At 34.5% G+C, this 13,360-nt stretch overlaps 5 protein-coding genes across 5 annotated transcripts; 2 read left to right on the top strand and 3 right to left on the bottom strand. All coding sequences in view use genetic code 12, as the record gives it.

Moving 5' to 3' along the window:
• Nucleotides 1–8: 8 nt before the first annotated feature.
• CD36_08700 (transporter, putative) lies at nucleotides 9–1,382 on the bottom strand (the record flags this gene model as incomplete). Its single annotated transcript, XM_002417469.1, has 1 exon — nucleotides 9–1,382. One exon carries the CDS (start codon nucleotides 1,380–1,382, stop codon nucleotides 9–11), a length of 1,374 nt encoding a protein of 457 aa, XP_002417514.1.
• A 1,352-nt stretch (nucleotides 1,383–2,734) lies between these two features.
• Nucleotides 2,735–4,597, top strand: CD36_08690 (transporter, putative; the record flags this gene model as incomplete). The annotated part of the gene is made up of 1 exon (XM_002417468.1): nucleotides 2,735–4,597. The coding sequence occupies one exon, from the start codon at nucleotides 2,735–2,737 to the stop codon at nucleotides 4,595–4,597; it is 1,863 nt and encodes a 620-aa protein (XP_002417513.1).
• A 203-nt stretch (nucleotides 4,598–4,800) lies between these two features.
• Nucleotides 4,801–6,927, bottom strand: CD36_08680 (conserved hypothetical protein; the record flags this gene model as incomplete). The annotated part of the gene is made up of 1 exon (XM_002417467.1): nucleotides 4,801–6,927. One exon carries the CDS (start codon nucleotides 6,925–6,927, stop codon nucleotides 4,801–4,803), a length of 2,127 nt encoding a protein of 708 aa, XP_002417512.1.
• An 887-nt stretch (nucleotides 6,928–7,814) lies between these two features.
• On the top strand, nucleotides 7,815–9,611 carry CD36_08670 (dihydroxyacetone kinase 1, putative; the record flags this gene model as incomplete). Its single annotated transcript, XM_002417466.1, has 1 exon — nucleotides 7,815–9,611. The coding sequence occupies one exon, from the start codon at nucleotides 7,815–7,817 to the stop codon at nucleotides 9,609–9,611; it is 1,797 nt and encodes a 598-aa protein (XP_002417511.1).
• Nucleotides 9,612–9,756: 145 nt separating this feature from the next.
• CD36_08660 (conserved hypothetical protein) lies at nucleotides 9,757–12,399 on the bottom strand (the record flags this gene model as incomplete). Its single annotated transcript, XM_002417465.1, has 1 exon — nucleotides 9,757–12,399. One exon carries the CDS (start codon nucleotides 12,397–12,399, stop codon nucleotides 9,757–9,759), a length of 2,643 nt encoding a protein of 880 aa, XP_002417510.1.
• Between the last annotated feature and the right edge of the window lie 961 nt (nucleotides 12,400–13,360).

Here is a 13,360-nt window from a genome sequence, read left to right as displayed (position 1 = left end):
CTATATGTCTAGTGTACAGCATGGCGATTGTAAGTTAAAAATGTTACCAACATTCCAATATCGTAGGTTGCCTTCAATGACCCGGCAATAACGAAGGAAACCCATTGTGCACCACGTTGAGTGATCACACCAACAATACTTGGACCCACAACTTGTGCTAAAGTTTTGACAACGTTGACAAATCCAAACACCGCTGTTCTATCACTATCGGACACTAGGGTTGCTAAGAATACATGTTTGGGTGCCACATCCATTGTTTGTGTACATGCCCGAACAACCAAAATACCCATGGTTAAGGAGAATGACGATGGGAATGGAACAAGAGCTAACAATATTGACGCTGGTAAGTGAGTGAAAACCATTGTCACAACTGCTCCAAATCTTTTCGTTAATGGTGTACTACCAAGAGATGTGAAACCACTCACAAATCCAGTTGTGAAAAAGACTGAACCCAAATAGGATGAAGGTACATCAAACTTGTTTTTAATATAATATGAAATCCATGAGATTGGGGTTAATGATGAGGCAAACGAATCAAGTCCAAACAATAAAGACAATTTAACAACAAGTAAGTAAGTATCTGGTGATAAATGTGGCAACAATCTGAACTTGTTCTTTGGTTTACTGTTCACATTACCGGTTTGCAGTGGTACCAATTGAGTTCTTTCAGTTGGTTCAGTACCATTTTCTGGCGTTGTTGCTGGTTCTTCAGGCACAGGGTCTGGTTTCACTTCAATGTTTTCAGTAATGAATAAACATAAAATGACACATATACCAGACAACAACGTGTATACCCAAAATACGCATTTATAACTTTGCACTATGGTGAATCCATAGTTGTCCTGAACAATGTCAATCAATGCTCCTGCTAAGAATGACCCAAACGCAGCACAAAATGTACCCAAAAATGTATACCAAGCATAAATGTCTGATCTTTTCTCATGAGGAACCAAAGATGCAATAGAACTTTGTTCAACTGTTCTAAATGGTCCAACCTCCCCTCCAGAGGGAGTTAAAATTCCTAAAATAGCAGCTGTTACCAAAACATAGTAATTTTCAAACAAACCGAAAACAGCCCCAGTCAAAGTCATTAATATCGAACATGCAAGCAACATTTTTTTCCTTCCGATTTGATCAGTTATGACAGATAATAAGAATGAAGACACTAAATCTCCAACAAATGTCAATGTCATAAATAAACCAATATATTGTTCTGGAATGCCTAGTGATTTTAAAAATAATGCAAGGATTAAAGATGTCGCACCAAAGCCAATTAATCTTATCATTCTAAGAAGAATGATAATGTATACATCGCTTCCGGAATTTGAGAGGGTATAAAGGCCAATCTCGTCAATTAGAAATGAAATCCATCCGTCCGACATTGTTAATGATTTTTAAAGTTGATATATTTCAATAGACAACAAAGGAATGAAGTTCTTTAGATGAAAAAAAAAAAAAAAAGGAGATTTCAATATTGTTTGGAAAAAAAAAAGGGGTAGTAATGGTTCAGAGACATAGCCGAGAAAGGAGAACAATTACGAACAAATTCTATTGTTCCTCTACAAAATAGACAGTTTTCAAACTCCGAAAGAAGACACCGGAAGATGATATAAAGGTGTACTAGTTATTGTCGTTAGTACTATTAATTATAAAATTGCAACTTTATATATATCTTGAATATTCTAATACAAACAAGTAGCTAACGCAGTACTCATCACCTACTGATTTTCATATTAAGAAATGGCAATAAACCGGGTAAATCACCTTCTAATTGGCTTATATTCAAAATTCCATATTAGTTGATTTAGCAAGCGATGATATGAACCATTTGATTCAAAGCCATGCATTTAAGAAACCAGATAAATAAAGCCCCAAAAAAACATTAACCTTGATTGAGGTATTTTTGGCTTTTAATGTAGATCCTTTTTTTGTTACAGTTTTTCCACAATCAAGGTTATCAGACGCTAGTTTTAGTTTACATTTCTTCAAGGACAACTAGCAACAATAAACACCCCCTAAGAAAAAAAAAATGGCATTAGATGTATTGTCTGGTTTGGTCTGTCTTGAATTGATTAACTAACAGGCTGATGGGATTCCATTAACACAGAATTAAACTAAAACAAATTTTAAGTTCAGCGCGGCTTGTTCTAAAAAAAAAAAAAACGGAGTTAATTTAGATGATTAGATTTGTAAAATCCGTATCGAAGCGGAGAATACACATAATATATATTATATCTTTCAAGTTAAGTTTAGTAGCGAGATGTGCGGAATCAACTCTTAACAATCTCTGCATTGTTATAGGAAAGAGTTCAAAAATTAAACCCATACACGCTGTACCAAAAATCCACGGCTAATCGTACCAAGAAAAACACGGATTTAACTTTACTACAACTAAAAATAACGCAACGTTTGATAGTATGAAACGGCTAAGAGTATAGGAGCAGTGATAATGGTGGTGGTGATGGTGATGGTGATGGTGAATGGGCAAGCCTCAATTAAAATAGACTACATTCGATGATCATTATTTCCGTTTGACACAACAAAAAAAAAAAAAGAACAGTTTTCTATAATATTTAGTATATATAATGCCACATATCGCCTAGCCTTTTCAGTTTTGGTCTAATTTATTTGTAACTCTATATTCTTTTTTATTCTTCTTTTCACTTTTAATTTGGTGATATATTTCTTTCAATAAGAATCATTAGTTATTACTCGTTATCTGATAAATATAACTATGAGCGGAATAGAGAGAGAGCAACCATTATCAAATCCAGAGAATGCGGAATTAGATGCAAACGCACCATCGACGCCTCAAAACGATTTTGACAGCTCGGTGCTAGTGCAACCAGTTGTTCATCATGATATTGAAAATCAACCAGGCGAGGAACCCAAGGGATTCAAAGAATCAGATGCTGGTGATGGTACCAAAAAGGAAGACCATTACTTACATGGAGTACAATTGATCTTGTGTTTTTTATCATTGTTTTTATGTTTATTCCTTTTCGCATTAGATCAAACTATTATCGTTACAATTTTAACTACAGTAGGAACAAAATTCGATGCCTTTTCCAAAGTTGGTTGGCTTTCTAGTGGGTTTTTATTAACCATGGCTGTTTTCATTCAAACGTTTGGTAAATTGTCAATTATTATTGGCCGTAAGTGGGCAATGGTGATTGCTATTATTTTATTTGAAGCGGGGTCGTTAATGTGTGCATTGGCCAACGACATGAATGTTTTGATTGGTGGAAGAGTATTGGCTGGTATTGGAGGATCAGGTATAAATAGTCTGGTTTTTGTTATTGGGTCCGAAGTTGTCCCAATCACCAAACGTCCATTGGCATTAAGTATATTTTCAGTGACATTTGCAATTGCCTCTGTGGTAGGTCCGCTTATTGGTGGGGCCTTCACATCTAAAGTCACTTGGAGATGGGCTTTTTACATTAATTTACCAATTGGTGGGTTTGCAATGTTGGTGTTTTTGTATGCTTTCCGTCCACCAAGACCAAAGGTGAATGTGAAACAACAGTTAAAACAATTTGATTATTTCGGAACATTCTTGTTAATTTCTGGCTGTGTCATATTATTATTGGCTATAACATTTGGTACATCAGATTTCCCTTGGGACTCAGCAGCAGTTATTTCCTGTTTTGTTTTGGGTCCCATCTTACTTATCGCATTTGTTATATGGAATTTTTGGTTTTCCAAGAACCAAGTAATCAGTACAGAAATTGTTAAGGTCCCACAAATTGTTGCCTCCACCCTTGCAATCTCTGGTATATTCTCCTCATTTATTATGGTGATGATTTATGGAGCAATTTATTTTCAAGTTATCAAAGATGCATCTCCCCTTGGTGCTGGTCTTCATTTATTGCCAACAATTATAGCGGTTGTTCTTTCATCGATGTTCTCGGGTTTATTGGTACAAAAGTTTAAATTTGTCAAGCCCTATAATGTTCTTTCAGGAATATTAGGACCAATAGGTTGTGGGTTACTCACCTTATTGCAAGTCGATTCAAACTTTTCACAACAAGTTGGGTTGTTGATTATTCTTGGGGTACTGGCTGGTTTACAAATGCAACCATCGTTTTTATCAGCTCAAATTAAGGCACCAAAAAGCCCCTCGGGAATGATTATGACAACAACTTTCCTTAATTTTTCAAGATCAATTTTATCGGCTTTTGGAGCTGTGTTGGCCGATGCAGTTTATACAACCTCCCTAAAAAACATCTATACAAAAGCCATTAAAAAAGTTACGAATCCAGTCATTTTACAAGATTTACAGAAATATGATTTAAGTGAATTGACATCTTCAACATCCTTATTAAAATCATTACACCCCGAGACTGAACATTTCGTTAAACTACAAATTATGGACGCTATAAGAAACGTTTTTTATATGGCTATTGGGTTTTCAGTTATTACATTTTTTGCAGCATTCTTTGTTACCAATGAAAAATTGCCAAAAAATGTTGAGAAACCCGAAGAACAATCTACAGTAAAGGAAACAAAAGAAAGTGATTCATCAGTTTCAGATGCATCACAAACTAAAGAAATTGAGGAAGATGACGCGATAAACGAAGAGCCCGTGAGAATTTAATAAAACAACAAAGAGCTTATGAGTGTACCTGTGTATGTGATTTTTTTTTTTCCTGTAAATAGGCATGATTTTAGTATTTATTAATATAGATTTAATTTGTGATAACATCGTGTTGATACTATATGAACTGAACTCAGGTTATAAAGACACTTCAACCCATCCATCTTTATGAAATAATGTACAAAAAAAAAAAAAACTTACCATTAATAGGCAACATTATCGAGGTGACTTCCATCAATTTCTCCATTTTCGGTCTTAGCATGAATATCATAATATTCTTCACCCTTTTCACGTAATTCCCATATTTTCTTGATTCGTTTCAAAGTTATTTCTGCACTAACAGATCCTAACTCAATACAAATTTTGAAAAATTTTTCAATCACTGGTTGTTGAGCTTTACTAGTGCAGTTTATTCCTGCAACTGTAATGGGCCATTGAATCATCAGAAATCCATTCGGAAATCTCATTGTAAAATAATTCACACTTTGTTCCACAAATTTTATTAACTCAACTAGTTTCGAATTTAAATCTTGAATATGTGGCAAATCAGGAGGATCCAATAATATTGAGGTGAAGACCGTTATTAACCCAGCTAAAGCATATGCCTGTTGGGAAATATCCATCCAGCTGATATAAAGAGTGTTGCCATTTATAGTTGGTACAGAATCCACAAGGTTATACAACTCGGTTAGTGGGGTGGCAATCGGTCCTGGTAATAAACATTTTCTATCGATATAGACTTTCCCATAATGTTCATAAAACCCTGAAATTAAACGAATATACTCTAGGGATTGATTTGGAACAAATTCTTCGCCCATTTCTCGTTTACGGTTTAAAAGTTTGGATAAATCACGGAATAAGTAAACCATTTGTATGTTGTACCCACTCATGATATTAAAACTCCCACCTTGAAGTAATCCAAATTGTTCCAATACAGATTTAACAAATTCATCTTCAAAATTAATCACCGAGTCCAAATCGCAATCGGTTTTTATAGTGCCACCCAAATGACTACTAGTACCTGCCAAAATTTCAAAATCAGCAAACCATATTTTGCATAAAATCAATGTTTTGGACAGTCGAATTTTACTATTTGTTGCCTTTATAATAATATCTTTTGCACCCTTCAAATGTGGTCTCCAACTTAATTTTTCAGTCATGGCATTCGACGAGGTTAATAGTAGCACTGTTATAAGAATACTTTCTATATTTGACGTTAAATCATCTTTTACCAGTTTATCACGATTTTTACTCAAAGCTGGACCCAACAACCTCAAGCACGTGGATAAGTATGACCCATAATTGTCATGATCAGACTGCTTGGATGTTTTTTGGAAAGACAATTTAGCCCCTTGAGACAAGATTGCTGATAATAGAAATGGCTCCTTGGCAGCATATATTAAAATCACATCTCTCACTGGGTTGTAATAAGTACCCGAAATTTTATCGAACGCACCAAATGGTAAAATCTGTGAGGCGAACTCATGATAAAACTCCGCTAGGTACCTTTTTTCATCGTCAGTTTTCAATTTGATATAATCCAAAGGTATGTGTTTTGGAATGTCATTGAGATTGGATAGTTGTGGTGGATAATTGAATGGACTGAAGAAGTTGTCATCGATCAAACTATCATTGTTATTTGGCATATTCGAAGTAAACATAATGTCATTAACGATATTGTTCAAATCAGATGCAAGTAGATTCAAATCATCATCATTATATAAATCCTCAAACAATGAGGAACTAGATGTAGTACTTAGCATACTCTCCAGGGTCTGTGTAATACCAAGTGCAGGCTGATTGGACAGGATTATTTGCGAATTCATTTGTTGCATTAAATTACTAGTAGGATTTGATCCATTATTACTATTGTTGCTTATTGATTTAGAATCTGACACATGCCCATTATTAGTGGTAGTAGTATTACTTGAAATAGTCGAATTGGTTCCAGTATTAAAGTTGTTGGTGAGATAATCGTCATCTAATCTTAGTCTCCGCTTTTTCTTTTTAACCCCAAAATCATCAACCAGATACATTTGAATAGTTAGTGGTTTGGAAAAAGGTTTTTTTGCTTTGAGTTCTGGTAATTCATGGGGTAACAGTTCCTTATTGGCTAATGCTTTTATGGATACACGGGGCACTCGTTCTCCTGGCAAAGGATACGAACAAACTTTCCCTAGTCGAACACAAGTTGCACAAGATGGTTTATCTTCAGGACAACGAATCTTTCTTCTTTTGCATTCTTTACAACCACCTCGACTGTAAGCTCTTTTGGAACTAGACATGGTGATGTCTCTGTGATTTGGTACTTGTGAATATGAATTTGACATTTAGAGGGAAATCAACTCCGCTTTTTTCTTTTTTTTTTTTTCAGAATTTGTTTTGTTTTGTTTTGTTTTTCTGAATTTTTATTGTTTTGAGTTTCCGCACCGCACCGCACGCCAAAGCTCTTGTCTTGGGGCGGGCCGCGGTCGAGCACGACAATCGGTCCGTACTGAAATACATTTGTCTAAAAAAATTACTGAATTTCTAATTCACACAACAATATAGTCATATATTTATAGTTTTTAAAACAAAAAACGGCACAATAACTTTCGAGCTCCATCCATCTTTAGTGTCAGATCATTCGACACACACACACACAGGAATGTCATGCATGAAAATAAATAATGAACATACAATTGATATGGTAGCAGCAACAAAGCTCACCTGAGAAATAATAATACTTGCTTTATTTTTTTTAAAGACTGTAACAACAAACACACAAAAGGGTATGTGAAAAAATCACCAATTTTTCAATTCTAAGTTAACGAGTTTTCTCCATATTTCCCCAGAATGAAACCCTATTGTATAGAGAAAACAATGAACAACAATTGACTGGAACAATCAAATATACCAAAGATTGAATGAACGATTTGAATGAAAAAAAAAAAAAAAAAAAAACATGGCATGATATCTTATTAGACTGCATGTAAACCACACAATATAGACAAAGTATAATGACGTTTAAACACAAAGCAATAAATAATCATTTACCATTTAATCCGTCAGTCCCCTTCACCACCATCATAACTACCAACTTAAAGGCGGGAACAGAGAAAGAGAGAAAGAAAAAAAAAAGTATATATATTGCCATTAACTTAACTTTATAATAAATTCAATTTTTCCCAATTGCTAAACATATCAAAAACATAAAACAGTTCAACTAAATCAAATCATGACATTAGCAAAACATTGGAAATATGGTAAAGATGAAGACATTGTGGTTAGTCAATTGAGAGGTTTAATTGCTTCTAATCCATATGTGAATTTGATTCCTAGTGAAAAAGTTGTATTTAATCCTCATTCAGATACTTCAAAGAAAATTACCATTATTAGTGGAGGAGGTGCTGGACATGAACCAATGCATGGAGGATTTGTTGGAGAGAATTTATTAGATGCTGCAGTTAGTGGATCGATTTTTGCTAGTCCATCAACAAAACAAATCATGGCAGCAATTAAAACCAAATCTAATAAAGAAAAAGGTACTATTATTGTCATTAAGAATTATACTGGAGATATTTTACATTTTGGATTAGTTGCCGAAAGAGCCAAAAGTGAAGGTTATAAAGTTGAATTGGTTATTGTGAGTGATGATGTTGCTGTTGGAAGAGAACAAAATAAAATGGTAGGGAGAAGAGGGTTGGCAGGAACAGCTTTTATTCATAAAATCTTGGGTTCAGCTAGTGCCACTAGTCCAGATGTTGATTTGAAATCATTGAGTGATTTAGGTCATGCGATCAATAAAAATTTAGTAACTTTGGGAGCAAGTTTGGATCGTACTTCAGTTCCAGGGAAATTGGAGGGAGAAGAAATTGAATTCACTGGTCATGATGAAATGGAATTGGGTTTGGGTATTCATAATGAACCTGGTACAAAGATTAAACCAATTCCTAATATCGACGAATTGATTAAAAAAATGTATCATCAATTGTTATCTCCAGAAGATAAAGACCGTCATTATGTTGATTTTGATTTAGACAATGATGAATATGTATTAATGGTTAATAACATTGGTGGAACTTCATCATTTGAATTATATGCCATTACTGAACACGCATTGGCTAATTTGCCTTTGAAAAAGAAACCAAAAAGAGTTTATGTGAGTGATTTTGTTACATCTTTCAATTCACCAGGTTTTTCAATAACCTTATTAAATTTGTCAAATTTGAAAAAAGATGATGCTGCATTTACAAGTGAAGATGTGTTAAGGTTTTTGGATACACCAACTAATGCCCCCGGTTGGAAACCAAAAATTTATGATTCAAAAATTTGGGAACTGCAAAATAGAGAAATTGAGTCACCCATGCAAAATGAAACCGTAACTTCATCTGAACTTAAGATTGACGGTGGAAAATTCGAGTCACAATTGGTTAATGCCTTAAAAGTGTTGTTAAATGAAGAACCAAAAATCACTCGTTATGATACTGTTGTTGGTGATGGGGATTGTGGTCAGACTTTAGCAGATGGAGCAAACTCAATCTTGAAAGCATTAAAAGAAGATGAAGATTTCAAATCCAATTTGAATGATCCGGTTTATACTCTTGGGAAAATCACCGAATATGTTGAAGATAGTATGGGAGGAACTTCCGGTGGTCTTTATTCTATTTACTTAACCGCTTTAGTGAAGCAATTGAAAGAAACAAAGGAAATCACAATACAAACTGTTGGTGATGCTTTATACCATGCTTTATATGATGGGTTGTTCAAGTATACCAGAGCAAGAGTTGGTGGAAGAACTTTGATTGATACATTGCAACCATTTGTGGATGTTTTGCATAAAACTGGTGACTTGACTAAGGCAGTTGATGCTGCCAATAAAGGTTGTGAAGAAACCAAAAATTTGCATGCTTCATTTGGTAGAGCCAGTTATGTTAATGAAGATGAATTCAAGGCAGAAGGAGGAATTCCTGATCCAGGTGCAGTTGGTGTATTGGCATTAATTAAAGGGTTCACAGAAAAAGTTGTAAATTAGGTCAATGAATAAACTCAAAATAGTAATATATAATTACAATCGACAAATGAAAAAGATTAAATGAACATGAATAGTTTTAAAATTATTTAATAATACAGCACCCCCTTTGTTTTTTTTTTTTGAAGAAATATAAACATATATATAGTTAATAAGATAACAAATCCTCGTTTTCGTTATCGTCATTATCAAATTCTTCATTATTCTCTCTTTTGCTCCAGATTTTTTGAATAATTTTCGATGCGATCAATGCACCACCAGAACCTACTCGTGACAGAGCCTCAAAGAATTTTATAACGACATCTTTCTTGTGTTGGATTGTGTTGGTGGTCTCATCGCTATTATCGACAGCACTATTGTTACCAATATTCCTTCCCGCAACAAGAAGAGGCCATTGTAACATCATTAATGCACTTTCAATTTTATGTTTAGGAAACAGACCATTTGTGTGGTAATGAAATAAATAATCAACAAATTGGATTATTGAATCACTTAATAATTGAATTTGAGGATTCGAATAGTTTTCACCAAAACATTTTTCAAGAATCGTAATCATTGATGCCATAGTATAAGCTTGATGGGATACATCCATCCAGGAAATTATTTGATACGTGTTGTCACCAGCTGGCACTTTTTCCATTAATAATGAATGGATATGCTTTTCCTCTTTAATATTACTATATTCGTCATTCTCCTCATTGCCAAGAGAAACCCAACTACCTCGTTTATCAACAAATTCAAGATTCCTTTGTTTTTCAAGGTCAACAAAAAGTTTTATATATTCAAATGATTCTTGAGGGTTTAGTTTTCCATTTCTATCTTGATTCAAAATTTTAATCAATTTCCCAAAAAAATCATAACACTCATGTTGATATCCTCCCATAATATTAAATCCATTGTCAAGAATAATTCCTAATTCTTTTAATACCTGTTGTTCATAATCGTCTCCAGAATTGATTAACTCATCAATTTCTTGCTCGGTTTGTAATGTACCACCTTTTTGGGAACTGATACCAGCTAAAACTTCAATAGTAACAAACCAAATTTTGCAGAAAATAAACACTTTTGAATGATTTCTTTTAGTTGTACTTTTTGGGGAGTTTTTAACTAATAGATCTTTTGCACCTTTTAAATGAGACCGCCAATCTTGTCTCAAATTTGATGCATTACCAGCAGTCAATAGCAATACAGTTAGTAAAACATTTTCAATATTTGAAGCCAATTCTTTATCATCATTGGCTATTGCTGGTCCCAATAATTCTAAACACCGTGATAAATAAAAACAATATGCTTGTTCGTCTTCTTCACTTTTTGTTTTGTTAAACTGTTGTCGAGCCCCGTTGGCTAATACTGCAGCTAGTAAATACTTTACTTTAGCAGCACTCTTGAGAATTATATCTCTTGCGGGATTGAAATAACAATTGTTATGTTTATCAAAACTTGGGAATGGTAGTATAATTTGGGCAAACTCATTATAAAATGTTTCAAAATATGTCTTATCTGATTTCTTTCTAAAGTGGATGAAATCTATAGGAACATTGTGATTGTTTGAAGAGACAGTTTCTAAAGGTGGCGGACTCCCATTAGTTGAGGTTGCTGTTTTCAACGACCCTTCATCTGTGTCTAAAGGTGGGTTTTTATCTTTAACAAAATTAAAATCAAACATGATTTCACTAACAATATTATTCAAATCAGTAGCTAAAATATCTAAATCATTTTGATTATAATAGTCTATAAGGTTGTCATTAGAAAATTGACTATGTTCAATATGTATGTCATTATTTGCATTCTGCTGAGGTGGTGTTTGTGGGGTGTTTCCAGAACCACTGATTGTATTGCTATCAGACAACACATTTGTATCGTTTAATAAATTAGGAATAGAATTGCAGCTGTTACTTCCACTATTTGTAACTTTCAAAGAAGGAGCAGTGGTAGGATTTTGCAGCCTTTTATTTAAGTGATCAGGAAGGGGGTTTATTGGAAGTTTAGAAGCTTGAGGTGGTGGTAAAACAATCGAATGTTTATTTTGAGGGTATGGTGGTGGTGGAACTGCTACTGCTACTGCTGGTGGTCCAGGAGGAGGTGGTGGAGGGTTAGGTTGATTTGGTACAACGTTCTGAGGTAAACTGGGGGGACCTACTTGAAGTATATGCACAGGATATTGAATAAAGGATGGAGGATTGGGATAATAGGTAACAGAAGGGGCTATTTGATATTGTTGATGTGACGGCAGTAGTTGCTGTGGTGGCGGTGGTGGCGGTGGGGGTACTAGCTGCTGCTGGTGTAATAGTGGTTGATGTGAAGGGTATTGCTGTTGCTGTGATGGTGGAGGTGGAGGTGGAGGTGGACGAAGTTGATGTTGGTGGTGGTTTTCTGGGAAATGGTGCTGTTGGTATATGGGGGTTCGATTAATCATTGGATTTGGTGACCTAGTGTCACGATAACTATCTTGTGATGAGTTAGATGATAATGGTGATGCATGTGCTCTGTGTTTGCTTTGAAGTTGCTCCAATGGGGATGGTTGATGTAGAAGTAACAGCTGTTTCTGAGCTGCTTCTTGTCTTATCAATTGCTCTCGTTGTTTCTTTTTCAGTATTCTTAATACCTTCTCCCCTGGTTTAGGATAAGAACATTCCTTTCTTAATCGGATACATTGCCAACAAGATGGCTTGCCTTCATCACATTTAATCTTTCGTCGTTTGCATTCCTTGCATCCATGTTTGGAGTATATCCTTTTCTGGGACACGAAAGCGATTGAAGTTGATTTATCTTGTGAAATATTTGACGCCATGGATAAACCAATCAAAATATGAATATATGATAATAGAAGAGGGGGGGGCTTTTTTTGGGGGGGTGGAATTCAGGAATATGAATCCTGTTGCAAGTGGATTAACTTGTTTTAGTTTATTTTTATCTTGTCTGTAATTTTTAGAAGCTTTCAGTTAGGCGGGACCCTAATCTTATTCTTTTCTTTTTTTTTAGTCGATAGTTTATTTGTTTGGTTTGTTCTTTTTCTTTTTTTCGTTTGTTTGTTTGTTTAGAAAAATGTTGAATAGATTAACGGATGGGGAGATGGAGGGGTAGGGGAGGAGGAGACCAAGAAGAAGAAGAAAAACAACAACAACGGATGAAGATACCAAAGAAAAAGAAACGATTTGTGTTGTGGTTTTTATTTGGAATGACAGATGGACCTGGAAGTGGAGGGGGGACGCCGGAGATAAATTGAAATCAATTTGCCAATGATTATGCAAGGAAATTTGTTATTAGAATTAGATGACAAGATATGACTTACCTTAAGGTTCTTGCACACCTCAGCTTTTTCTCTTTCTTTTTTTGATCTATTCTCTGTTTAAGTTGTCCAATGCTCTGATTTACTTAATGAATCTTTTCTTTCAACAATATCGATATATGTCAAGCTTTAAATATCATTGATTGGTTCTTAAACCTGAGCAAAAAAAAAAAATAGAAAGAAAAAAGAAAGAAAGAACCCAGAAACAATAGTTGACCGTTGGAATTCAACTTTAAACGATTAAGTAAACAAAGAATATAGATTGGCTATTCATAATCTTTTATATAGTCTCGTTGAATTTCAAATGTCAATCATCGTTTTAAATTGTGGTTTCCCATATACTCAAGTTAGGTAACGCTTGATTTCTTTTCTCTAATTTTAGTTTCTTTTAGATTTTGTCGTTGGCTCAATTTCATTCACCTAAAAGTGCATTGTTCTATTATACCTACGCAATAGTAATCTT

The sequence above is a fragment of the Candida dubliniensis genome, chromosome 1 (assembly GCF_000026945.1).
Source record: "Candida dubliniensis CD36 chromosome 1, complete sequence".
Taxonomy (NCBI): Eukaryota; Fungi; Ascomycota; class Pichiomycetes; order Serinales; family Debaryomycetaceae; genus Candida; species Candida dubliniensis.
Note: the sequence above shows the minus strand (reverse complement) of the source record. Positions and strands in the feature narration are given on the sequence as shown.